At 41.8% G+C, this 27,500-nt stretch overlaps 2 protein-coding genes across 3 annotated transcripts in view; both read left to right on the top strand.

Annotated features, from left to right (window-relative positions):
* Nucleotides 1-23,068, top strand: part of LOC138980417 (uncharacterized) — a 23,141-nt gene extending 73 nt beyond the window's left edge. The window contains exons 1-3 of the mRNA XM_070353286.1: nucleotides 1-1,376; nucleotides 17,615-17,764; nucleotides 19,357-23,068. The exon at nucleotides 1-1,376 is cut by the window's left edge and continues 73 nt beyond it. Coding sequence (XP_070209387.1) covers nucleotides 1,145-1,376; nucleotides 17,615-17,764; nucleotides 19,357-19,526 — 552 coding nt within the window. The 5' untranslated portion in view covers nucleotides 1-1,144 and the 3' untranslated portion in view covers nucleotides 19,527-23,068. The remainder of the gene's footprint in view (nucleotides 1,377-17,614; nucleotides 17,765-19,356) is intronic.
* Nucleotides 23,069-26,051: 2,983 nt separating this feature from the next.
* The window catches only part of LOC138980416 (epidermal retinol dehydrogenase 2-like), a 12,441-nt gene continuing 10,992 nt past the window's right edge, over nucleotides 26,052-27,500 (top strand). For both annotated transcript variants that reach the window (XM_070353285.1, XM_070353283.1), the window contains exon 1: nucleotides 26,052-26,213. The gene's annotated coding sequence lies outside the window, so the exon portion shown is untranslated. The remainder of the gene's footprint in view (nucleotides 26,214-27,500) is intronic.

The raw sequence follows: 27,500 nt of genomic DNA, 5'->3' as shown, positions 1-27,500 counted from the left end.
TTTCCCTGTTTTCTGTGGCGTCATTTGCTGCACACTTTCGTGGCATGAGAAAACGTCTTGGCTGACATTGTCAGGTGTGTGAGTGTATGTGTAAAGAAGTTACCGGCTTCTGGCATCGCTGCGCCCACGGAGGTACTGGATTTAAACACTACTGACACAAGGTTCTGAATTTTGGAACGGCTGAAAAGTGAGAGTTGACTGCTCGCATCAACTCTCGATAGCCATAAACCTGTATTGGGCGCGAATCTTCCAACCTTCAAGCCGATTTACCTTTTTGGACTCTGAAAGCTTTCTGTGTTTTTTTTTCCCATTCCGGAAATCGTCGGTGATTGGTTCAATTTTCACAGCAGAGCGTTTGCTGACAAGAGCTGTTTCCCACTTCAGATCTCGGCATCGACAGGGTCCGCACTTTTAACTGAAGGCTGTTCGGAGGACCTTGACATTGCTACAGTATTTTGAACGTTGACTGTGATATTTGTCCTTGACCCTCGCACCGGTTTCAGCTGTTGATATTATCTTGGAACTTTTGCCGAGTCTGCATTAATATTTGGCTTTGGTGTGGTGGCTGCAATTTGCAAGCACGGTGATTTCTTTCTGGCTTTGTGCACCCCGTGACTACTCTTGGGATAGTCGATTCTGATCCACATTTTCACCATCTGCGAAAGCGTCGCTTTCAAGGCGAACTTTAGCGTATATCGTTAGTGTGTGTGGACTCCCCTTTGTGTGCAGAATCATTCAGCGTGTGCGTGTGGAGGCTTCCTTTGATTTTCTTTCAGCAAAGGTCATCAAATCGTCAGTTTCTGTGAATGCCGAACTTCAGTGTGTGCTGAAACTGCACTTTTTCTTTGGACAATTTGTGAGGGATACCTAAAGACTCTACAAAGACACAATTTGAAGAAAAAAACAGGCAGTCTGGTTCATCAGTGAAGACTTTGACAGCACTGAGAACCGTCATCACCTTTCTTTTTTATAAAATAAGGACTAAAAGAAGAAAAGAAGGAACGATTTGAAGGAAGGACAGAAAGAAAAGAAAAAAAAGTCCAGTAAAGTTGACAACAAAGACACACCGGCAGCTTAGAAAAGGGACACCTTCATCCAACCCCCAAATCACCCACACCGCTATACCCACAGCGATCCTATCACCATGGCCGATCCCAGCACGGCTATCAAGATAGCCTTCGTGGTCTTCGGCCTGGGCTTCCTGTTCTTCCTGTTCGGCTTCTCCTCGCCGTACTGGCACCTGATGGAGTGGGTAGACCACGGTCACCCCAGGACGACGTACTATGGGCTGTGGAAACACTGCCAGGAACAAGCCCGGTACAGATCGCTGCCCTACGACTTCTGCTTCTCGCTCATCTCAGGGGACTACGCTCGTGGTGAGTCTTGGTTGTGATGAGTCTTGGTTGTGACGAGTCTTGGTTATGACGAGTCTTGGTTATAGTGAGTCTTGGTTATAGTGAGTCTTGGTTATGACGAGTCTTGGTTATAGTGAGTCTTGGTTATAGTGAGTCTTGGTTATAGTGAGTCTTGGTTATAGTGAGTCTTGGTTATAGTGAGTCTTGGTTATAGTGAGTCTTGGTTATAGTGAGTCTTGGTTATAGTGAGTCTTGGTTATCACGAGTCTTGATTATAGTGAGTCTTGATTATAGTGAGTCTTGGTTATCACGAGTCTTGATTATGATTCTGCTTCTCGCTCATCTCTGGGGATTACGCTCATGGTGAGTCTTGGTTATGAAAAATGCGTCTTGTTTATGGAGTGTCTTGGTTATAGTGAGTCTTGGTTATCACGAGTCTTGATTATAGTGAGTCTTGGTTATCACGAGTCTTGATTATGATTCTGCTTCTCGCTCATCTCTGGGGATTACGCTCATGGTGAGTCTTGGTTATGAAAAATGCGTCTTGTTTATGGAGTGTCTTGGTTATAGTGAGTCTTGGTTATGATGAGTCTTGGTTATGATGAGTCTTGGTTATGATTAGTCTTGGTTATAGTGAGTCTTGGTTGTGATGAGTCATGGTTATGATGTGTCTTGGTTTTAAATCTTCGTCTTGGCTTGCTTGGCCGAGTCGTGGTTATGATGAGTCTTGGTTATAGTGAGTCGTGGTTGTGATGAGTCTTGGTTAAGATGATTCTTGGTTATAGCGAGTCTTGGTTGTGATGAGTCTTGGTTGTGATGAGTCTTGGTTGTGATGAGTCTTGATTATGGCAAGTTTTGGTTGTGATGAGTCTTGGTTTTAAATTTTCGTCTTGGCTTGCTATGCCGCCGAGTCTTAGTTATGATGCGTCTTGGTGCTTTTAAGTCGTGGTTATGATGAGTCTTGGTTATAGTGAGTCGTGGTTGTGATGAGTCTTGGTTAAGATGATTCTTGGTTATAGCGAGTCTTGGTTGTGATGAGTCTTGGTTGTGATGAGTCTTGCTTATGATGAGTCTTGGTTGTGATGAGTCTTGGTTATGATGAGTCTTGGTTGTGCTGAGTCTTGGTTATGATGTGTCTTGGTTTTAAATCTTCGTCTTGGCTAGCTATGCCGAGTCCAAGTTAGTTATGATGCGTCTTGGTGCTTTTGAGTCTTGGTTATGGTGAGTCTTGCTTATGATGAGTCTTGGTTGTGATAAGTCATGGTTATGATGAGTCTTGGTTATGAGGAGTCTTGGTTATGATGAGTCATGGTTATGAGGAGTCTTGGATATGAGGAATCTTGGTTATCACGAGTCTTGCTTATGCCGAATCTTGGTTGTGATGAATCTTGGTTATGATGAGTCTTGGCGATATTGTGTTTCGGTCCGTTTGATTTATAAATCTTATCTTGATATGCCGAGTCTTGATTATGATGCATCTTGATTATTGTGAGTCTTGGTCGGTACGAGTCTTTACGATGATGAGTCTTGGTTATTAATATGATGAATTTAGGCTATTTTATGACGAGGCTTAATTAAAGGTGAGTTTTGGTTATGACGATTTTTGGTTATGATGAGTGGGGAGTATGGATGAGTCATATTCCTGTTGAACAAGAGCAAGAGTCTTTAGTTTACGTTGAACAAGGTGATTCTTGGTTATTACGAGTTTTGGTTAATTATGACGAGTCTTGGTTATGACGAGTCTTGGTTATGATGAGTATTGGCACGGTTATGATGAGTCTTGGTTATGATGAGTATTGGTTATGATAAGTCTTGGTTATGATGACTATTGGTTGTGATGAATCTTGGTTTTGTTGAGTCTTGGTTATGACGAGTCTTGGTTGCATGTGATCATAGTCTTGGTTTTTAAGAGTTTCTAACTATGATGAGTTTTGGCTATCCCGAGTCTTGGTTATTAAGATTGAGATGCAGTGAACATGAGAGGAGGAGAAGGGTTATCCGATACTTTGAAAGTGACAGAAAGGACCTCACTTTCATTCATCCACTTGCTCGCTCGCTTACTTATGGGCAGAATATACCTGCTCAATTTCAGCGGCACAGACGACGCACTGCATATTATCTATGCCGCGATAGGGATTGTGACGAGTGCTTGACCTGTTTTCCTGTCATGCAACGTGTAGCGGGCTGGGATTATCTGCAGTGCGTCGTCGGTCGTGCTGAAGTTACATGTGAGCGGAAGCCCTTATTCTGTCTGTCTCTGCGTCACCCCCACCATCTCGAGCTCTTTTTCTCTTCCTGCGTTGTGCCTCTTTACCCCCCTCTCTTTCCAAATGAGATGCAAGCAATAATAATAATAATAATAATAATAATAATAATAATAATAATAATAAGGGAATTTATAGGGCGCAAATCCTAAAATAGTTCTAAGCGCCTTACAATCTTAAATATAATCATCTTAATTAGTTAGTGAATAAAAACAAGCAAGCAAGCAAGTTATTTATTCACCGGTAGATCTTTTAAAACTCAAACCAGTTTCCCCGGAAAATTTATTTTATTTCATTTAAGCGATGGCAGTAGAGGCAGTTTGGCACATGTCCTGTTATTTCTTTCTGACTCATAGTCAGGAGCAGACAACCTAGGCCTACCTCCCGAATTAGCGCGGTGAAAGGGAGGTTATACATGAAAGAAGAGTGAACATAAAGATTCAATCTGTTTGATGACGAATCTGCCATATGGCAAGCTCCAGAGATTGGCAAAATAAGCAATTGTTCAATGATCAATTAAAGTAGGAAGCAATAGTCAATCCAGCCTGTCAATGATTCATCAGTGGATTCTCGAAGATTTTCTCTACGTACCTTTTGCTATAATTGAACGATGATATATATATATATTTTGAAAAGTTTAGCATAAGTGCAAGCTGAACTACACTGTCGTCGATTTCTGACTGAGATGTCAGTTTCTTCTTCTTGTCGTTCGCTGTTAGATCGTCAGTCCGGACTGCAGGGCGAAACGTGCTGTCCTCTCCAAGTCCTCTCTGGGGCCGTATAGCTTCTTTTGTAGCGCTGTCTCCTCTGGCCAGATGGTGTCCCTCAGAGCACTGTGGTATGGACAAGCCTGCAGGATGTGCTCTGCTGTCTGATTCTTGCCACATTTTTTTAAGACCGACACAGACAGACAGATAGAGACAGACAGACAGACAGACAGCCGGCCGAAAGGACACTCATACAAGATAAGCCCGAAGAACACATATTGTTTGCCAATACTCATCATAACCAAGACTCGTCATAACCAAGACTCGTCATAATTAACCAAAACTCGTAATAACCAAGAATCACCTTGTTCAACGAAAACTAAAGACTCTTGTTCTTGTTCAACAGGAATATGATGTCAGTTTTAAACAAGTATAAGTTTTGTTCAATGAATCAATGAAACTGGCCATCGAATAATTAAAAAAAAAATTGTTCATTAAAGATTTCGTAAAGACTCTTCTTTCTAAATACTTTTAAAACTCCAATTAAACGGTGACAGCCGTGCGAGTATAGCACAGGTGCGAGCTGTACTGTCATCTATTTCTGACTCAGGTGTGTTGTTGAGGGTAGCTGTGTGAAGCAATCACAGGTGTAACGGTGAACGCCTACACCCACACACTCACTGACACATATCTCCAGCGTTAGCAGTCTCATCCTATTATCTCAGTGTCTGTTTTGTTTGTTTGTGTCGGTGCCTTAACCTTTTTTATGTGTTCTTCGGGCTTATCTTGTATGAGTGTCCTTTCGGCCGGCTGTCTGTCTGTCTGTCTGTCTCTATCTGTCTGTCTGTGTCGGTCTTAAAAAAAGCTCGCAAAGAGAGAGAGAGAGAGAGAGAGAGAGAGAGAGAGAGAGATAGAGAGAGAGTGATAGCATGAGAGAGGGAGAGAGAGATAGAGAGAGAGAGAGAGAGCATGAGAGAGAGAGAGAAAGAGAGATAGAGAGAGAGAGATAGAGAGAGAGAGAGAGAGAGAGAGCACACCCACACACTAACAAGCAAGCACAAACACACAGACACAGACACACAAACACACACACACAAACACACACACACACACACACACACACACACACATGGATGCACACACATGCATTTGTCTCGGTAAAAAAACAAACAGTTGTACATTGCTGGCAAACACGTACGCTCATGAAGTAGAACTTGTATTTTTTTATATTTTATATATTTTTTATATATTTGTATTTGTATTTTGATCTGCTTGTTGTTTTTGCACTGCGTTTTGTTCGGCTTTGTTCAGCCTACTGTTCGCCTTTTATTTTTGTCGGGGCAGATACGCAGCGTACGCAAAATGTTTTGGTTGGAAGAAAAGAAAGAACAAACGGAGAGAAAAGGTTATGCCAACCGCAGTAACAGTGTGAAGTTAAGCCCGCGTCTTGAACTTTGACAAATCTCTTAGCTTTGTAAGGCGAGAAGGCGTAGATATGTATGCTTTTTTAGTAGAATGTGTAATAATAGACATCCACCACCCAGGGAGTGGAAGTGTTGGAAAAAAAGGGAAATAGCAGGAGGGGAACAAATAAGAGATGTGCTGGGTGCTCACTCTTTCAGTCTCTCCTCTTGTTCTTTTGTTTGTTTACTTGTTTGTTTAAGTCATTGTTTATGGGTGCGTGTGTGTGTGTTTGTGTGTGTGTGTGTGTGTGTGTGTGTGTGTGTGTGTGTGTGTGTGTGTGTGTGTGTGTGTGTGTGTTTGTTTCGTTTGTTTGTTTCGTTTGTTTGTTTGTTTGTTTGTGGTTTTTTGTGTGGTGTTTTTTTTGTATAGTCAGTAGCCTTTTTCTGTCACGCTGTTCTTTGTCGGGTTCTTGTTGAATTTTAGGCGAACAGTTGACTCATTCTTCACATGTGTCGCAAAATAGAACATTTCACGACACTGTCGTTTATTGACCACATTCGAGGTTATTGTATGGAGGGAGTAGAGACGCTGAGGGGTTTTGTTCAGCATATATTGTGACGCAATATTACCCAATATTGACGGACTGTGTGATGATATCTTCTGCTATGGTCTGTTGAGACAGTGATATCAAAATCGAGACAGGAGGTCGAGATTTTGATATCACTGTCGAAACAGACCAATAGCAGAAGATATCATCACACAGTCAGTCAATGTTAGATATATTGCTAATTCTCTGGACATTTTGTATTTACTGTAAAGAAATTACAAAAGTATTTGTCTCAGTTTTGGCTGTTCCATATCCCTCCCTCTGATTATTATTTCTTTTTGTTCACTCTTTTCTTGTACTTTTCAGTATTTTAAAATGTCTTTCCTTTCAAAAAGTCTTTAGTCACTTGCTCAACTAAATTCTGGGATAATTACATTTTCATATATATTTGTTTGTTTTTAAATTTAGGTGTTTTTGTTTTTGAAGTGGGGAAGCAATAAAGAGGTCGTCGATATCAAAACTGATATCGACGGAAATGTCGTCGATATCACTTTTGCACTGAGCTCAGTTTTGCCCAATTGACCAATGGAAACCTAATCCACGTAACATATGAAATAGCACTATAAATATATATATATATATATATGACAAAAACTGGTGCTGCTTCGCTTCGTCCGTCAGTTCGCAATGCTGATCTGTTGTGGTGTTGTTGTTTTGTTGTTTTTTCCCTTTCTTTTTTTTCTCTTTTTATATTTAGTCAAGTTTTGACTAAATATTTTAACATCGAGGGGGAATCGAAACGAGGGTCGTGGTGTATGTGCGTGCGTGTGTGTGTGCGTGTGTGTGTGTGTCTGTGTGTGTGTGTAGAGCGATTCAGACTAAACTACTGGACCGATCTTTATGAAATTTGACATGAGAGTTCCTGGGTATGAAATCCCCATACGTTTTTTTTCATTTTTTTGATAAATGTCTTTGATGACGTCATATCCGGCTTTTCGTGAAAGTTGAGGCGGCACTGTCACGCCCTCATTTTTCAACCAAATTGGTTGACATTTTGGTCAAGTAATCTTCGACGAAGCCCGGACTTCGGTATTGCATTTCAACTTGGTGGCTTAAAAATGAATTAATGACTTTGGTCATTAAAAATCTGAAAATTGTGTAAAAAAAAAATAAAAATTATAAAACGATCCAAATTTACGTTTATCTTATTCTCCATCATTTGCTGATTCCAAAAACATATAAATATGTTATATTCGGATTAAAAACAAGCTCTGAAAATTAAATATATAAAAATTATTATCAAAATTAAATTGTCCAAATCAATTTAAAAACACTTTCATCTTATTCCTTGTCGGTTCCTGATTCCAAAAACATATAGATATGATATGTTTGGATTAAAAACACGCTCAGAAAGTTAAAACAAAGAGAGGTACAGAAAAGCGTGCTATCCTTCTTAGCGCAACTACTACCCCGCTCTTCTTGTCAATTTCACTGCCTTTGCCATGAGCGGTGGACTGACGATGCTACGAGTATACGGTCTTGCTGAAAAATGGCAGCTACTTGACTAAATATTGTATTTTCGCCTTACGCGACTTGTTTGTTTTGTTGCGTTTAAATATCCTGATTTTCTGTGTGCTTGTGAGGCTCTAAGTTTAGTCGCTTTTAACAAAGATTGTTCCGGGAGGTGTGAAAGCAAATTTAGAAACATCCCCCCTCCCCCCCCCCCCCTTTATTTTAAACTTTCACATAATTTCATTGTCCTTTTTATTTTTATTCTACAGATATTTGTGTAGATACTGTACTTCTTGACGCATTTTAATACGAATGTATCAAATATAGCTCGTGTAATCATTTAGACAAGTTAGTGACAGAGAAAGACTGACAGATGGACACAAACACGAACAGCTGGGGGGAAAAATAATAATCCAAATCAACACACACTGACTGAGCGAGCGATGGGTAAATATGGTTAGGTGGCGGGGAAGGGGGAGGGGGGGTGTAAGTTTAAGTAGAACAGATAGTTGGAGGGGGCCATGGATGACGATGTACACACAACCAAACACGTCCGCACATACTCACGCACATAAACGCACACAGGTTTCTGCATACACGTGCACCCTCGCACACACAGACACACATACACACACACGCACACACACTCACAGAGAGAGAACACCGATGCAGTCACAGATTAGGCTGTGTAGGACAAATCACGGGAGGAGGAGAAAGAGTTGGGGGAAGGGGGGGGGGAGGGAGAGGAATCACGGATGAGGCTGTATGTTTGCAGCAGGGGTAAGGGCGTTGAGTTCTTCTCTGACACAAACAACATTCCTGCTTTGATACTTTATGGCGCTTCTGACGAGGCAAGCCAAACATCGTGTGCATCATGACCATCATGCTGCCGCCATCACTCTCACAAGATCTGCTGCTTGATGTACTGTGACACGAATGACAGTTCTGTACCTGCGTCTGTTCGCTCATATTTGTTTCTGAATTATTCAAACGGCTCTTTGCTTGTTCACCTTTTTTGCTTGTTTTTTGTTGTTTTGTTTTTTTGTCTGTCTGCCTGTCTGTCTATTTGTCTGCCTGTCTGTCTGTCTATTTGTCTGCCTGTCTGTCTGTCTGTCTGTGTTTCTATCTGCCTGTATGTCTTCATTTCCGTCTGCAAACTCGCCGTCTGTTTGTCAGTCTGCTTGTTTGTTGTTAGTATAGTCATCTTCGCCACTAACTGCTTGATATTTACCATGCTTTTGAATGCGTGGGCCAGTCAATTCGATTAAATCGGACTCATCTGTTTGTGTGTTTGTTCGAGTACACCAGCGTGTGCATGTGTGTGTATGTGTGTGTTTCGTGATTCCTCTCCCCCCCCCCCCAACTCTTTCTCCTCCTCCCGTATCCCGTCTTTATATCTGTGACTGCATCGGCGTTCTCTCTCTGTGAGTGTGTGTGTGTGTGTGTGTGTGTGTGTGTGTGTGTGTGTGTGTGTGTGTGTGTGTGCTTGTCTACACGCGTCTGTGTGTATGTATTTGAATATATATGCATTTTGGAAATTCTACAGTCGAGTCTGTGTGTATATACATTGGGACATTCTCCAGAACAGTGAGTATGTAGTTTGGGACATTCTCCAGAACAGTCTGTGTGTTAGTATCCGCGACACTCGGCTTGAAAACCCTCTATGTGTATGTATTTAAGACAACTGTCGGCGCCTATATGTATTTGAGACATTCTTTCTGAGTGTGTTTATTTCGGACATTCTGAAGACAAAAAAAGAAAGTGTGTGTATATTTGGGACATTCTACAGAACAGTCTGTGTCTTTGGTTTTTGGGACAGTCTACAGAACAGTCTGTGCCTTTGGTTTTTGGGACAGTCTACAGAACAGTCTGTGTCTTTGGGTTTTGGGACAGTCTACAGAACAGTCTGTGCCTTTGGTTTTTGGGACATGGGACATTCTACAGAACAGTCTGTGCCTTTGGTTTTTGGGACATTCTACAGAACAGTCGATCTGTGCCTTTGGTTTTTGGGACAGTCTCCGAAGCTGGATACCATAATGTATAACATGAAATTTCAATCCTTCCAATTTCCAAACGTATAATGCCAAGTACAATATGAAATGTAAAGTCATGATTGTTGTAAAAAATAAAAAAATAAACTCCACAAAAAGAGAATAACATTTTTTTTTTAAATTTAAAAAAGTCATGATTGTTGTGTTAAATACTAGAATAATATAGCATAACCATTTTCAATATCATGTATTTGGAATCACGGATGAGGCTGTATGTTTGCGGCAGGGGTAAGGGCGTTGAGTTCTTCTCTGACACAAACAACATTCCTGCTTTGATGCTTTATGGCGCTTCTGACGAGGCAAGCCAAACATCGTGTGCACCAAGCTGCCGCCATCACTCTCACAAGATCTGCTGCTTGATGTACTGTGACACGAATGACAGTTCTGTACCTGCGTCTGTTCGCTCATATTTGTTTCTGAATTATTCAAACGGCTCTTTGCTTGTTCACCTTTTTTGTTTTTTGTTTTTTTTGTTTGTCTGTCTGCCTGTCTGTCTATTTGTCTGCCTGTCTGTCTATTTGTCTGTCTGTCTGCCTGTCTGTCTGTCTGTCTGTGTTTCTATCTGCCTGTATGTCTTCATTTCCGTCTGCAAACTCGCCGTCTGTTTGTCAGTCTGCTTGTTTGTTGTTAGTATAGTCATCTTCGCCACTAACTGCTTGATATTTACCATGCTTTTGAATGCGTGGGCCAGTCAATTCGATTAAATCGGACTCATCTGTTTGTGTGTTTGTTCGAGTACACCAGCGTGTGCATGTGTGTGTATGTGTGTGTGTTTGTGTGTGTGTATGTATACAGCCTCATTCGTGATTCCTCCCCCCCAACTCTTTCTCCTCCTCCCGTGATTTGTCCTACACAGCCTATTCCCGTCTTTCTATATCTTTGACTGCATCGGTATTCTCTCTCTGTGAGTGTGTGTGTGTGTGTGTGTGTGTGTGTGTGTGTGTGTGTGTGTGTGTGCGTGTGTGTGTGTGTGTGTGTGTGTGTGTGTGTGCTTGTCTACACGCGTCTGTGTGTATGTTTGAATATATATGCATTTTGGAAACTCTACAGTCGAGTCTGTGTGTATATACATTGGGACATTCTTCAGAACAGTATGTGAGTATGTATTTGGGACATTCTCCAGAACAGTCTGTGTGTTAGTATCCGCGACACTCGGCTTGAAAACCCTCTATGTGTATGTATTTAAGACAACTGTCGGCGCCTATATGTATTTGAGACATTCTTTCTGAGTGTGTTTATTTCGGACATTCTGAAGACAAAAAAAGAAAGTGTGTGTATATTTGGGACATTCTACAGAACAGTCTGTGTCTTTGGTTTTTGGGACATTCTACAGAACAGTCTGTGTCTTTGGTTTTTGGGACATTCTACAGAACAGTCTGTGCCTTTGGTTTTTGGGACAGTCTACAGAACAGTCTGTGCCTTTGGTTTTTGGGACAGTCTACAGAACAGTCTGTGTCTTTGGGTTTTGGGACATTCTACAGAACAGTCTGTGCCTTTGGGTTTTGGGACATTCTACAGAACAGTCTGTGCCTTTGGGTTTTGGGACATTCTACAGAACAGTCTGTGCCTTTGGGTTTTGGGACATTCTACAGAACAGTCTGTGCCTTTGGTTTTTGGGACAGTCTACAGAACAGTCTGTGTCTTTGGTTTTTGGGACATTCTACAGAACAGTCTGTGCCTTTGGTTTTTGGGACATTCTACAGAACAGTCTGTGCCTTTGGTTTTTGGGACATTCTACAGAACAGTCTGTGCCTTTGGTTTTTGGGACAGTCTACAGAACAGTCTGTGCCTTTGGGTTTTGGGACATTCTACAGAACAGTCTGTGCATTTGGGTTTTGGGACATTCTACAGAACAGTCTGTGCCTTTGGGTTTTGGGACATTCTACAGAACAGTCTGTGCATTTGGGTTTTGGGACATTCTACAGAACAGTCTGTGCATTTGGTTTTTGGGACATTCTACAGAACAGTCTGTGCCTTGGGTTTTTGGGACATTCTACAGAACAGTCTGTGCCTTTGGGTTTTGGGACATTCTACAGAACAGTCTGTGCCTTTGGTTTTTGGGACAGTCTACAGAACAGTCTGTGCCTTTGGTTTTTGGGACAGTCTACAGAACAGTCTGTGCCTTTGGTTTTTGGGACATTCTACAGAACAGTCTGTGTCTTTGGTTTTTGGGACATTCTACAGAACAGTCTGTGCCTTTGGTTTTTGGGACAGTCTACAGAACAGTCTGTGTCTTTGGGTTTTGGGACATTCTACAGAACAGTCTGTGTCTTTGGTTTTTGGGACAGTCTACAGAACAGTCTGTGTCTTTGGGTTTTGGGACATTCTACAGAACAGTCTGTGTCTTTGGTTTTTGGGACATTCTACAGAACAGTCTGTGTCTTTGGTTTTTGGGACATTCTACAGAACAGTCTGTGTCTTTGGTTTTTGGGACATTCTACAGAACAGTCTGTGCCTTTGGGTTTTGGGACATTCTACAGAACAGTCTGTGCCTTTGGTTTTTGGGACAGTCTACAGAACAGTCTGTGTCTTTGGGTTTTGGGACATTCTACAGAACAGTCTGTGCCTTTGGTTTTTGGGACATTCTACAGAACAGTCTGTGTCTTTGGTTTTTGGGACATTCTACAGAACAGTCTGTGCCTTTGGTTTTTGGGACAGTCTACAGAACAGTCTGTGTCTTTGGGTTTTGGGACAGTCTACAGAACAGTCTGTGTCTTTGGTTTTTGGGACATTCTACAGAACAGTCTGTGCCTTTGGTTTTTGGGACAGTCTACAGAACAGTCTGTGCCTTTGGGTTTTGGGACATTCTACAGAACAGTCTGTGCCTTTGGTTTTTGGGACAGTCTACAGAACAGTCTGTGCCTTTGGTTTTTGGGACAGTCTACAGAACAGTCTGTGTCTTTGGGTTTTGGGACATTCTACAGAACAGTCTGTGCCTTTGGGTTTTGGGACATTCTACAGAACAGTCTGTGCCTTTGGTTTTTGGGACAGTCTACAGAACAGTCTGTGTCTTTGGTTTTTGGGACATTCTACAGAACAGTCTGTGCCTTTGGGTTTTGGGACATTCTACAGAACAGTCTGTGCCTTTGGTTTTTGGGACATTCTACAGAACAGTCTGTGTCTTTGGTTTTTGGGACATTCTACAGAACAGTCTGTGTCTTTGGTTTTTGGGACAATCTACAGAACAGTCTGTGCCTTTGGTTTTTGGGATCGGGACAGTCTACAGAACAGTCTGTGCCTTTGGTTTTTGGGACAGTCTCCGAAGCTGGATACCATAATGTATAACATGAAATTTCAATCCTTCCAATTTCCAAACGTATAATGCCAAGTACAATATGAAATGTAAAGTCATGATTGTTGTAAAAAAAAAAAAAAAAAAAAAACTCCACAAAAAGAGAATTTTTTTTTATTTTTTTTTTAAAGTCATGATTGTTGTGTTAAATACTTAAATAGTATAGTATAACCATTTTCAATATCATGTATTTGATTATCTTTGTAGATCTTCAAATAATATTTTCGTGTTTAAATCTGTATATCAATTGCAATTAACCGAACGTTAGTAAGCTTTCTTTCTTTCTTTACTTGATGTTTAACGTCGTTTTCAACCGTTTAAGGTTATATCGCGACGGGTTAGTAAGCTGCCTGTGTAAGTTTTGAAAGCACTTTCTTTGCAGACCAAGTAAATGATTACGAGCGGCGTTCGTCTCCAAAGTTTCTCAGTTAAAACTTACAATTATTGTCCTAACAAATGTTTGTTTCCAATGTGGCATTTTATTTGCCGGAAATCGTGCGAAATCGTTCTCCGGATGTCGGAGATATTCACGTCACACAATCTCTGTTCTGACACACAGACTGTTTATGAGAATGTCCTTCACGTCACACACTCGTATTCAGCTTTGGAGACATACGCACATTCCATGTAAAGTCTGCAAGTTGTTGTTGTTGTTTGTTGTTGTTGTTGTTGTTGTTGTTGTTGTTGTTGTTGTTGTTGTTGTTGTTGTTGTTGTTGTTTGGTTTTGTTTGAGGGCCAAAAAGAGTGCTAGAATCGGGAGGATAGCGTCGGTCGTTGAATCGGAAACGTTGACTTTTGTCTTGGCCATATCAATCACATAAGGCAGATCAATGCTAGTGGTACCCAGTTTTTGGACAGTGACCCACCTGTATATAATGTGTACACATGTTTGTTCCCAATAAAGCCCCAAACAAATTGACAGTTGATGCAACAGACCGACAACCTGATATCACTCACACCTGAGGTATAGGTTGTTTTCTGTACACAGTGACAGGTATACGGTGAATCACTTTACGTGTAGTCAGCGAAATCAGTGGGGCCTGTTTGCCAAGCGTTACCATGGGAACTAGAGCATGGTAAGGTTTAACAGTTGCCAGGGTAAATAATCCTATAGCAGGGGGAAATTCATGCAAAGATATATACAGTGGAAGCTCCATTTTAAGACCCCCTACATCAAGACTCCCTCACTATTAAGACCCTGTTTTCTCAAATCTTCTGTTCATACCCTCTATAACTTTACCGCCATTTTAAGACTCCCTCGTATTTGAGACTTGCTTTTGTAAGATGTTCGAAGGTCTGAAAAGGGGGTTCCACTGTATATATCTTTGTAGGACTAGTCTTTGTAGTGTAGTCGACTCTATATCTGTGTAGGAATAGTCTTTGTAGAGTAGTCGACTCTATATCTTTGTAGGAATAGTCTTTGTAGTATAGTCGACTCTATATCTTTGTAGGAATAGTCTTTGTAGTGTAGTCGACTCTATATCTTTGTAGGAATAGTCTTTGTAGTATAGTCGACTCTATATCTTTGTAGGAATAGTCTTTGTAGTGTAGTCGACTCTATATGTATGGACATTCCAGAATTAACAAGGCTGGCACACTGTTGAAGTAAAGTTCTCAAAACACAGCACAAGCATCATTGTCTTTGCTGTACCGGGGGTTCCCAAGGAATGTGGTTTTGAATGGGATCCAACCTTTTGCGCAATGAAACGGAAAATCGAAGAGCAAGCAGCACGTGCTGCCGCCGTATACAGCGCGTTACTCAGCACAGTGCTGTCACTTTAATGAGTAAATAAGTAAGGAGATACATACATGTACGAAAGAAGGAATGAATCAATGAAGGAAGCAAGGATGGAAGGATAGAATGAAGCAAGAAAAAAAAAAGAAAGAAGGAAACAAAAAGACAGAACTAAATGAATTAATTATGCAGCCTTTTCCTAAACAACACCTGTAGGGAAAATGTTATTCACACCATTGAGAAAGTTGGAGTTTGATTGCTATTGTTAAGTGTACCTGGACACACTTCTCTGGGACCTACTGTTTGATTGCTATTGTTAAGTGTACCTGGACACACTTCTCTGGGACCTACTGTTTGATTGCTATTGTTAAGTTTACCTGGACACACTTCTCTGGGACCTACTGTTTGATTGCTATTGTTAAGTTTACCTGGACACACTTCTCTGGGACCTACTGTTTGATTGCTATTGTTAAGTGTACCTGGACACACTTCTCTGGGACCTACTGTTTGATTGCTATTGTTAAGTGTACCTGGACACACTTCTCTGGGACCTACTGTTTGATTGCTATTGTTAAGTTTACCTGGACACACTTCTCTGGGACCTACTGTTTGATTGCTATTGTTAAGTTTACCTGGACACACTTCTCTGGGACCTACTGTTCGATTGCTATTGTTAAGTTTACCTGGACACACTTCTCTGGGACCTACTGTTTGATTGCTATTGTTAAGTTTACCTGGACACACTTCTCTGGGACCTACTGTTTGATTGCTATTGTTAAGTTTACCTGGACACACTTCTCTGGGACCTACTGTTTGATTGCTATTGTTAAGTTTCCCTGGACACACTTCCCTGGGACCTACTGTTTGATTGCTATTGTTAAGTGTACCTGGACACACTTCTCTGGGACCTACTGTTTGATTGCTATTGTTAAGTGTACCTGGACACACTTCTCTGGGACCTACTGTTTGATTGCTATTGTTAAGTGTACCTGGACACACTTCTCTGGGACCTACTGTTTGATTGCTGTTGTTAAGTTTACCTGGACACACTTCTCTGGGACCTACTGTTTGATTGCTATTGTTAAGTGTACCTGGACACACTTCTCTGGGACCTACTGTTTGATTTGTAATTGATTATATCAGTTTATTACCAATTCAGCTTTTTGATCAATCAGGACGGATTCTAGGTGACCTGTTAAATGTTATAACGTTCAGGCAGGGACCCTTTTTGTATATCAAGCTAAAAATTGACAAAACAAAGTAAAAATGTAAATCAACAATATCAGCGTGATTTATTCTACAGAATGACACTTCAAATGCTGTCAGATAATACTCTCTTTATCTAAAAAAAAAAAAAATACCGAAAAGCAAGTTTTGTCGGTGGGTGCTTTACGAAACAGCAAGGTACCGCCCATCCTCTGAGTGTGAAATGCTGACCCGCTCACTTGAAATCTAAATTACCTAAGTTCGGAAAATCAAGTGAAATTGCGTCACTCGCGTTACGTCAAATGTATCTTTACGTCATTTCCCATCCGTCTTGAGTCGGTTCTAAATCTGTCGCTCTCTATTCAACAAGAAAAAGCGAAGCAACCGAAACGCATGTTGAACATGGTTTATCTTGTGAGATTGTTGTGTGTCAAACGCATTTGATCTGTGAATATTCATCACGTCAGGAGTATTACTCTGATTGGCTGACCCAGGTCACGAGAATTCTTTGACTGACAGGCATAATCAGGTAGGAGCGCTCCAGTTCCCATTGCGGCTGTTCTGTCTAATTCGCGGGGTCGCTTCGAAATTTGTTTTGGTCGAATTAAACGGTAATAAAACCGTTATTTCTAATATGCGGACTGTTAGCAAATGACAACAGTCATGTCTCACAAACGATATCAGCATTCGCCTAAAAGGCTCATGCTTGATATCTTTTTTCTCGACATGCCTTGTTATCATTTGCTAACAGTCAGCATATTAGAAATAACTCATACTGGCGTCGAGCGTTCTGATTCGTCGTAAAAATGATGTATGTGGGAGAGAGAGAGAGAGGGAGAGAGAGAGAGAGAGAGAGAGAGAGAGAGAGAGAGAGAGAGAGAGAGACACACACACAGAGACAGAGATAAAGATAGAGACAGAGAGGGAGAGACACAAAGAGAGATAGACAGACAGACAGACAGACAGACAGACAGACAGACACTCACAGAGTCAGACAGACACGCCATACACAAACACAGAGAGTAAGAGAGCGTGCATTATGAGAGGGGGGGGGGGTAGAAAGGATGTGGAGGAGAACATGATGTTGGTGACGGATGGACAGGAACGCGGGAGGGTATTGCCCTCCTGGTGTGTGCATGTGTGTGAAAACAATTAACTTGCTGTACCATCGCCAGGAATAGAGTGCGTAATATGATTTTTTGACAATCGCTCTGGGGGAGTTTTATGAGTGTGTGTGTGTGTGTTTTAGAGAGAGAAAGAGAGAGAGAGAGAGAGAGAGAGAGAGAGAGAGAGAGAGAGAGAGAGAGAGAAGAAGTGAGGACAACAACTGAGTTAATGATGATGATGATGATGATGATGATGATGATGATGATGATGATGATGATGATGATGATGATGATGATGATGAAAGTAGCAAAAAAGGAGACAGGAGGAGGAGGTGATATATCAGTCTCTGGCTGATGCAAACGACGAAGACAACAGACATTCATCCCAGTCCCTAATAATTCAAACAATACCAACATAATTGTTATATATTTCAGATTACATCCGGGCAGCCCAGTTCTTCGAGACGGTGGGCTTCCTGACGGCCCTCGTGTCTCTGATCATCCTGCTGCTGTCCATCTGTATCGGGTCGTGTCAGAACCGTCGCATCCTGCCCATCCTGAGCGCCATCACCGCCTTTGCTGCCGGTAAGTGGGTCAAGGTTAAGTAAATTTGGTTGACCTTTAGAGAGATCTTGGTGTGTGTGTGTGTGTGTGCGTGTCAGTGTGTGTGTGTGTGAATATGTGTGTGTTAGTGTGTGTGTGAGTGTGTGTGTGTGTGTGTGTGTGTGTGTGTGTGTGTGTGTGTATATTCCCATTGACTCACTGACTCACTGACTCACTGACTCACTTACTCACGTACGTACTTGCTGACTGACTGACTGACTACTCATTAACTTGTTGACTAAATCACGGACTCACTGACACATATATATATATATATGTTCATCACATTCTCAATCCAAGCACCTCGTCTCTGGATTACGGCTGCGACACGGACATTGAAGTTGTTGATAACTCTGTCCAAGGTCTCGAGTGGAATCCTCCTGATTTCACGAAGAATGTTCTCCTTTAGCGCTTGTATTGTCTGTGGATTGTTGTGGTAAACCCTTTCCTTCAAGTACCCCCAGAGGAAGAAATCTGGAGGAGAAAGATCTGGGGACGAGGTGCTTGGATTGAGAATGTGATGAACTATGCCCAGAAATTATGTTGCAAAGAAGAAAAAACTGTGCCTTACTAAACTTACATGCTTGTGTGAGACATTCCAGGTAAAAAAGAATAGGACCGGCCCCCGTAGCGCAGTGGTTAGCGCATCGGGCTGTGGGTCGGGAGGTCGTGGGTTCGAATCCCATCAGGGTCATGTGGGTTTTTCGGGCTACGGTCGGCTCCTACCCAGAGTGGAAGTGCTATGGTTCCTATGGGAAGGCTGGAATCACACAGCCGAGTGTCATTCACTTAACGAATGCGACTTTGAGGGTGCTCAGGTTCTGTTTACCTGACCAACACCGCAGGTGCGGCAGTTCTCGGGCCTGGTTGACACCAGGATATATTAACGTAGAGTGCTGCCCTGTCACGTAGTCTCAAACCAAATTGGAAATCCATAGCATCATCATTATAATCATCCTCATCTCATTAATCATCCAAAATTATAAAGTGTCCTTGCTCTTGTGGCCCTTCATGCCCGGAGCTCTCATGGTGACCTTGGTCTCAGTGTTCCTGTTCGATCCTTCCCTGAATAGTACTTCTGCTGTCAGTCTTCAACGTGTGACGTTCTGGGGGGTCGACGGAGGGACGTGGTGGCGGTCTGCTCTCTGGAGGGGACCCTCACTCAGTCTGGCTCCGCGACTTAGCTGTCAATGTCGTTAGTAGGGGGCATAGTAGGTAGTGGGCTGCGTCCGTTAGCTCGGGACAGACCCACTACTGAACACCGTCGAAGTGACTCAGCAGAAGTGCAGTGTCATCTTCCGAGGGTAGCCTACCGCAACGACCCGACATCCCTCCCTGGAGCGTCTGTAAAATCGACAAGTCTGGCAGCGGAACGAAATTCAGATGCGGATGGAGCAGTGAGTGCAGGGACGGGGCGGCGTGAGTGCACACCGGGACAAGGAACAGGTGTAGGGGAAAAAAAATAAAAAAAAAAAAAAAAAGAATAGGTGGGAGCCCTGTAGCAGAAATGACAGGCACGCAAAACTGTCTACATTTTTTTGGACCACCCTGTATATGTCTTCACTGTGTTTCAGCCGGCTGCATAATACTGGGCTGTATTATATTCGGAGCCAAAGACGAGGAGAAGAACAATCTGTCTTGGGCCTTTGCTCTGACTCTCGTCGGCGGCATCCTCTTCGCCATCGTCGGTGTCATCGTCCTCGTCTTCTCCGTCATCAAGAAAGGGACAACGGAGTCTGTCTAATCGCTCGCCTTTAGTCGTCACTAGGTTCTCTCCCTTTATCAAAGGGAAGTAACATCTCCGTGTCATCTGTTTATTTAATTTATTTGTAGACATGCCATACTAGTTCACAATATCTTCCTGTGTTTATAGTGACCAGTATGCACTATACAGGCTTTGTTAAAGCTGGTACTTTGATAAAGGTAGTGTTATTTCTTGAGAAAAAATCGACAAGCAAAATTGTCGTAAAAGAAAGTAAAATCTTCAATCCTTTAAAAACAAATGACTCTAACTCTATGATATAGCTGAGATCCTTCTGATTGATCAAAGAAAAGAACAAGGAACTAGTACATAGCATTACTTAAAAGCTAACAGGCATGGGAATTGAAAAATGTAAAAAAGGCTGAACATTTGCAAGTAACAACAAAGTCGACGGCGCGACTGAAGCGCCTAAGCCTTACTAGGGGGGTCTGGGGGCATAGGCCCCCCCCCCAGAAGTTTTTTTTTCTCCAAAGAACCCAAATGGTGCAATTTAGTGTCATCTTTGCTCCAAGTTTGCCATTAAATTCAGTTTTAAGAACCATTTTTGCCTCTCCGATTTTTTTTTCGGAGGACACTTTTGCTATTTTGGCGGAACCAAAAAAATATTTGGCGGAAATTTGCCTTTCGGCGGACAATTCCCATACCTGGCTAAATTAAAGTAAACAAATACACGAAATGAAAATAAAACTGTCTTCCCAGAGTGTTATCTTTAAACATCGTTGCTGTTTTTCTCTGCCATGGTACATGAAAACACGGGATACAACTACTGTTTGCACATTCTTTGATATTTCCTGGATTATTTCCCTTGGGTTTCTCAGGAACGTTTTGCTTCTCTCTGTCCAAACACAACGAACTGCACTGAAATAAACTGACCTTTTTCAGGCTTTTAAACTGAACTGAACTGAGCTGAATTAAAAGACCTCAACATCAAGCCTAATCCGTCGCGATATAACCTTGAATGGTTGAAAATGACGTTAAACACCAAATAAAGAAAGAATCAAGCGTAATAAAGTGGTACATTTCAGTATTACAATAACTGCCATACTGAATTGAAATTTACTCATTTTCTGTTCTAGCTGCAATATTATTGTTGGTGTATAATTATTTTGTTTGCGAGCACATTGCTTGACATTTACTTGTGACTTTGATTGAGTTAAAACCTCTTTCCGACCTCTTGAAACAGTTACCCTCTCGCCATCACCTCTTAACCTCTCTCTCTCTCTCTCTCTCTCTCTCTCCCTCTCTCTCTCTCTCTCTCTCCCTCTCTCTCTCTCCCTCTCTCTCTCTCTCTCTCTGTCTCTCTCGGCTCTTATCTCCTGATCTCTGTCTCTCCCTTTCCCTCTCACGTTCAACTGAGATACAATTGTTATCAACATGCAATATTTTGTAACATTTATACTCAATGTTATGAATTCTCAAGGGTGCTATTTGTTTCTGAACATAATTATAAACTAACTGAGATATTAAGTATGGCTGTTACATTATACTTGCATGGTTCTATTACCCATGTGAAAATAAACAAAATAGCTCTTTTTGTTCTGTTTTTTGTTGTATATTTTGATTTTTCAGATTGCCTTTATTTAGACCACATTTATACTCGTTCTATATCTGATCTCATTCTATTACTTAAATCACATTCTAATTGTCAGCGGCTGTGTTCGAATGTTACCTCTTTCTGTTGTGTATATTTATTTAAGAATATAAGCTGTAATATTTCTTGCTAATCTTTGTTTCCGTTGGGCAGGGCCTTTTGAATGTAAACACAATTGAAACAAAAAACAGGAGACACGTACATTCTTGCCAACGACAGAACCCCGCTGGTGTCAATCTTCTATTGTCAATTTCCTCGTTTAATTAATGATGTCTTTAGTTCAACGAAGATTTGTAGAAATTAAACACTTTTGTTTGAATAGTTGATCTAGTATATTGTAAGAACGTTTGGTTTCAAATGTAACATAGGAAAGGAGTTTGGCTTTAACCATCTTAATGATTCGCTTTTTCATAATTCGCACATACTATTCTTTTTGCTGAATTTTCCTTATTTTTCGTCAAAGACATGTTGATAACAACCTTGCATTATAACAATTCCGAAACAACTGCGCATCGATCACAATTATGCAGACAAAGCAATCATGGGAATCCATATTTATTATCTTTCTTCCAATCATTTCAATATGTTAAGATTTCAACATAAAACACATTCAGCTGAGCTCAAGCATATGTCTGCATTGCACAAACTGTGACAGAAAAGTCACCAAAGCACGCCACAGTGAAAATGAACTGTTACGATCATACATTCAAGGCGATATCAGAAACGTCGAGTTCTAAGACCAAATTAATATTCAAATCGTTCGTGCAGCAATACCCTCGTTGTACTGTTCTACTATCAAACGTTGTGCAATTTTGTTGAAACTAAATGCTCAGTTTTGAAATAGATCAATACATTTTTTTTTCCTGAACATTGCAGTGGCGAAACTGTGGTTCTAATTTTTGTGAATTACACCTTTAAAGTGTGAGTAAGTCCAATTTGTCACGACGTATAAGTTAAACTTTTAATTACGGTTTTGCCAATTTGTGTCAACATTGTAGACTGATATTAAAAATGTATGTCAGCATTTATTTTAGCGTAGCTGCGCAAACTCTGTTAGGAGTAACTAGTCGAACTGCAGACTGTTGTCGCATCGACAATGTGAGAGAGAAAAACAAAGTTTAGCATTCGAGTGCCTGTGCTTCCTTGGTCCTGAAACTTGCTTTAGACTGTCAGGTGCGCTGTGTAGCTGCAATAGAAACGTTGTTGTTCACACTGTTATTTTACACTGCTATTAAAGATACCCGTGTAAACCACCGTGTAAATTGACACAGATCATTCCAGGCTTATGCATGGGATAAAAACATCCTCGCTTTTCAACACACACCAATCATCTAAAGTCTCGCTGCATTTTGTGCACATTTCATGTTATTTAAATATTTATTCGTGTAACTGGTACTTCGATCAATCCGCAAAACTCATGCAGGTAAAATACTACTCTGAAGGTTGATAGTGTGTGTGTGTGTGTGTGTGTGTGTGTGTGTGTGTGTGTGTGTGTGTGTGTGTGTGTTTGTGTGAATGAGTGTGTGTGTGTGTGTGTGTGTGTGTGTGTGTATGGGTGTGTGTGTGTGTGTGTGTTTATGTGTATGTGTTTATGTGTGTGTGTGTGTGTGTGTGTGTGTGTGTGTGTGTGTGTGTGTGTGTGTGTGTGTGTGTGTCCAAGTGGAACAATACACTGACGTTCTTTATCCCATGCAAAAGTTTGAAAGTATTTGTGGCGGTTTACAGGTGTTGCTAACACGGTTAGGGTATCTGCAAAGAGTTGCTTGCCTTGTGAAATATCGCTTTGTGTGAAGTGGTCTTATATTTACGAGATATACCATGTTACATTAAATAACTACGCTGTTTTATTTATTAATTGAGCTGCTCTTGATCTATTTTGAGTGACTTTAAAGTCTTTAAAACTATCAATTACAATAAAGATTTCTAGTGTGAAGGTCGACTTTCTGTTTTAAACGAGTGCACGCGCGCGCGCGCGCGCGTGTGTGTGTGTGTGTGTGTGTGTGTGTGTGTGTGTGTGTGTGTGTGTCTGTGTGTGTGTCTGTGTGTGTGTCTGTCTGTCTGTCTGTCTGTCTGTGCGTGCGTGCGTGCGTGCGTGAGTGTGTATGTTCAGTGTGTGTGTGTGTGTGTGTGTGTGTGTGTGTGTGTGTGTGTGTGTGTGTGTGTGTGTGTGAAAGAGAGAGAGAGAGAGAGATTGGTTTGTGTACTAGAGAGAGACAGATAGTGTTAGTAAGAGTGTGTAAGTGCTTGTATTAGTCTGCACATGAATGCTTTGCAAGGCGCGAACCACACAACCGAGAGAGACAAAAATGCAACAAAAGCAGCAATTAAGCACTAGTACCCGGGCTTTGGACCAAGCACGTAATACTTACACAAGGCCTCAAGCCCACTGAACAATTAGCCCAGATCCTACAGAGAGTTAATCCCCTCGCCTTGACCGGCTTTCAGGACTGACATAGGTATGTGCACCTCAACTCCGCAGTGCGGCGTTTAAAATCACGACGTTAACCTGGCTGCAACCCTTGAATCTATTCTCAAAACTTCGTTTAAGATTAGCCTATAACGCCAACCTAAAACTCTAGGTTCCATCAATTTGAAAACTTATAAACACAACAGTGTAATCACTGGAACGTTTAATGAACAAACACAAAGAAATCTGCGTGTCAGTTCACATCGTTCCTGTTGCCTTTCCTCGGCTCAGCTTGGAGGCGGGAAGACAACGGAAGAGGTTTGCCGCTAGCTCATGGATCGTGCCACAAGCTCCTGGCACTGGTTCGGTGTTGGGGTGTGGATTAGGATAGGGATCTCATGATGATGGTTCCTGTCCACAGTTTTTCAGTTTGCCTATAAGGGAAATGCAATGGATTATTCGCTAACAGATAGGAATCTCTTAAGCCTTGTGACCTTCTTCTTCTGCGTTCGTGGGCTGAAACTCCCACGTACACGCGTGTTTTTTGCACGAGTGGAATTTTACGTGTATGACCGTTTTTTACCCCGCCATTTAGGAGGAAGCATGCTGGGTATTTTCGTGTTTCTATAACCCACCGAACTCTGACATGGATTACAGGATCTTTTTCGTGCGCACTTGGTCTTGTGCTTGCGTGTACACACGGGGGTGTTCGGACACCGAGGAGAGTCTGCACACAAAGTTGACTCTGAGAAATAAATCTCTCGCCGAACGTGGGGACGAACTCACGCTGACAGCGGCCAACTGGATACAAATCCAGCGCGCTACCGACTGAGCTACACCCCCGCCCCTTGTGACCGATATTGATGAATGAAAGGTTACCAGACCCCAACTACCCCTACCCACATGCCAAACCAGTCGTGCGCCTGTGTTGACTTCTCGCAGCTCGATCAAACAGAAGCTACTCGGTCTAGTGGCACAAAGTCAAAGAACAGACTTCGGTGCAGGCAAAGTTAGGCCAAACACAAAATATATGTTGGTTTAGGGTAACCCGACCAACCCTATTTTTCCCGCCGACCCTAAAACGTGTTTTTTTCATTTAAAAAAACTACACCAACTTTTGGCACATTTTGCGAACCATACCGAGAAGTAACCTCCTTTAAAATCGAATAATAATTTAAAAAAAATTAAAAAACCGACCTACCGACCCTATCTTTTTTGGTCACGTTAACCTAAACCAACATATATGTTTGGCCTTAGACTGAGGAGTGCGCCTTCCTTCTTTCCGACGACTGAACAGGCGACGGAACTAAAACAGGTATTGTGTTTTCTATGCGGTTTCTACCTGAGGCTCTTTTAGACAATCGTGAACTGATACTGATCAATACTTAACATCTCCGAGTCACAGAATCAAAGACTCAGCTATCAAACTTTCAAAAAAAGAGAAAAATAGTTGTGTCAGCCAAACATACAGTTCCGCCTTTGTTCAAGTTTTGAAGTCGGTCACCACGCGCAAAGAGAAGACTAAGCGTTAGAATGTCGTCGTGATTTTAAACACCTCTGTATGGTTGAAACTATTAAATACTTTTGTTTTGTGTGCAAGCGCCGCTTTGTTAATCACCTTTGGACCCATGCTGTAGGAAATCGTGGCAAAAAGAAGGTATGTTAAATTAGTATCAGAACTTGAGACATCCGAGTGATTTATTTTGGGCACTCGCTAGTTGTTCGACGGCCTTATATCGCATAGTTTTGTGTGACATTCAGACAATGTCACACGTGCGAGTGTCATCACTGTTGATTTAGCGGAGTGTGTTTGGGCAAAACTATTACTGCACTCATCAAAGGTGCAGCGTTGACAGGTAGCTATAGCTATAGTCCTCAACTCGACACGTGATGTATAACTTGCACATGCCTCGGTAACTATTATCAAGCCAAGCAAGGGGGTGATATCATTAGTATCAAACCGGACGAGCGGGTGATATGTAAATATGTTATCAGGTCAGCCGAACTAACCGAGATTTCGTACAACGTTGCGCGACGGCACAAGCGTTCTACAGCAGAGGAAAGAGACATAGGTTAAGGGGTCTAATTTGATACAAGATTGGTGGTGTTCGTGGGTTGACCTGGAGAATGTTTAGGCTGGCTTTTACAGTGATAAGCTACAATTTAATGGCATACAGTCCTGACGGACTATTGCTGAGACGGCTTTTTGTGGAGGTGCACTGTTCATGCAGGCGTTTATTATTGTGTCACCGAAAACAACAGGTTCTCCCCCTCCCCCGCCCCGGACATTTTGATTATCTATAGTCATAATAATGATACGATTGTAATTCAAAGTGGTCGATTTTCTTCACTAAAACGCACTCAGTGTGGCTTTGTACGTGAGCCCACGAAAACCTCTTCCACATAATGTGCATCTGGAAAATGCACACACTTTGTATCGAATCAGACCCTTTAGTCCTATTAAAGCGGTCAGCTCGAACCAAGGGCAACTTGGGGCAGAGTCTGTTGACGTGTGCAGTGCAGTGTTATTCTTGGGGCTATATCATTCAGAGGTATATCTGTCCAGCGAAGGACGCAGTGCTATCGCTCTGTGTGATATATACAGATAACAGCCTACACCTCATCAGATATTACGGAGTCGACTTCAGGTGGAAGTTTGCAGACTTTGATGGTAAGATGTGTGTGCAAAAGCCTTGATGCACATTTAAATAATCGGTCGCAATTTGGAACTCACTGGTCGTGAAACAGAGAGACAAACGCGGAAAAGAATCCGTTAGTCCTCTTAAAGGTTTGCACAGAGCAAAGGGGTCTTGGAGGAGATTTTGCTGCATGAGCTTACAGAGTTCGTCTGTGCCTGCGTGAAATTGTGAAGTAGTGGTCTGTGTTTGCTGTCATTGTGGGAGTAGCTAGTGTAAGCTTTCAATACACGGATCTGTTGCAGTGTGGCTTTGCTCTGTACTGGCATAGGCAATTGGCTGTGATTAAAATCTGCCCTCACCTGATAATATAATAGCAATATCAATGTAGAGTTCGTCCTTTTATGAACTGTAAATTGTTGGTCTATGCATGCTGTGAATATTGGCCGCGCTGGTGTGAGATCTGAATACACGGCTTTGTTGTAGTGCCGGTATAACGCGTTCAGCTTTCCCCCGGCATTCAGCTTTCTGATTCGGCCTCGTTGATCTTGTATAAACTCCACACTGAAAAGCCCCCCTCCCTTCCATAGTACTGATGATCGAGCTTAGGTACTTTACATTCATGGGGTCAAATTCATTCAACCAATTTTGTTTAATCTAAACTTAGAAATTTGCTCCATCCTAAAATTAATTCCCTTCTCATTCCAGGACATAACCACATTTTCGAAGGAATCCAATTTTGGGGTGAAATCTATTAAAGGCACTGAACTTGTCAAATCCAGGTGCACGGAGTCCCTGGGGCTTTTTGTCATACCTCAGGCAGCTATCCGTTAGAAGAACTACCAAGTTTCATTGACTTGCACCCAAAGAGTCAAGAACTGCGATTTTTTTACGAATTAATTTCGTACTCGGACCCGGCTGGTCTTGACCTATTTTTGGATCTAAATTTAGATCAGGTAGATCACCACATCATGCACAAAAAGACACGTCACGAGCAAACTATGTCAGACGTCATCATGAGTTTGTGTAAATCAAAATGGAGGCCGGAATCACTCAGTTGAATCGAACTCCGACCAAACACCACGTAATAACTAGGTTAATTTATGCACTCGCGTGAACAAGAAACTGTCGAGCTTCACAGATTTCGTCGTTGGGTAGTTTTGGGTTTGTTTTACTACCATAGGAGGATTTTTGAACTGTAAATGCACTCAGCTGCAACAAAAACGCAAAACGAAGGCTGTGAGCTGCACTGTGCCTTTAAGTTTCACCACCAATTGCCTTCACTTGCAAGTAACTTAAATGCTTTTCTTCTTCAAATAAGT

The sequence above is a fragment of the Littorina saxatilis genome, linkage group LG11 (genome assembly GCF_037325665.1).
Source record: "Littorina saxatilis isolate snail1 linkage group LG11, US_GU_Lsax_2.0, whole genome shotgun sequence".
NCBI lineage: Eukaryota > Metazoa > Mollusca > Gastropoda > Littorinimorpha > Littorinidae > Littorina > Littorina saxatilis.
The sequence above is the reverse complement of the archived record's forward strand: the minus strand, read 5'-3'. Positions and strand labels throughout refer to the sequence as shown.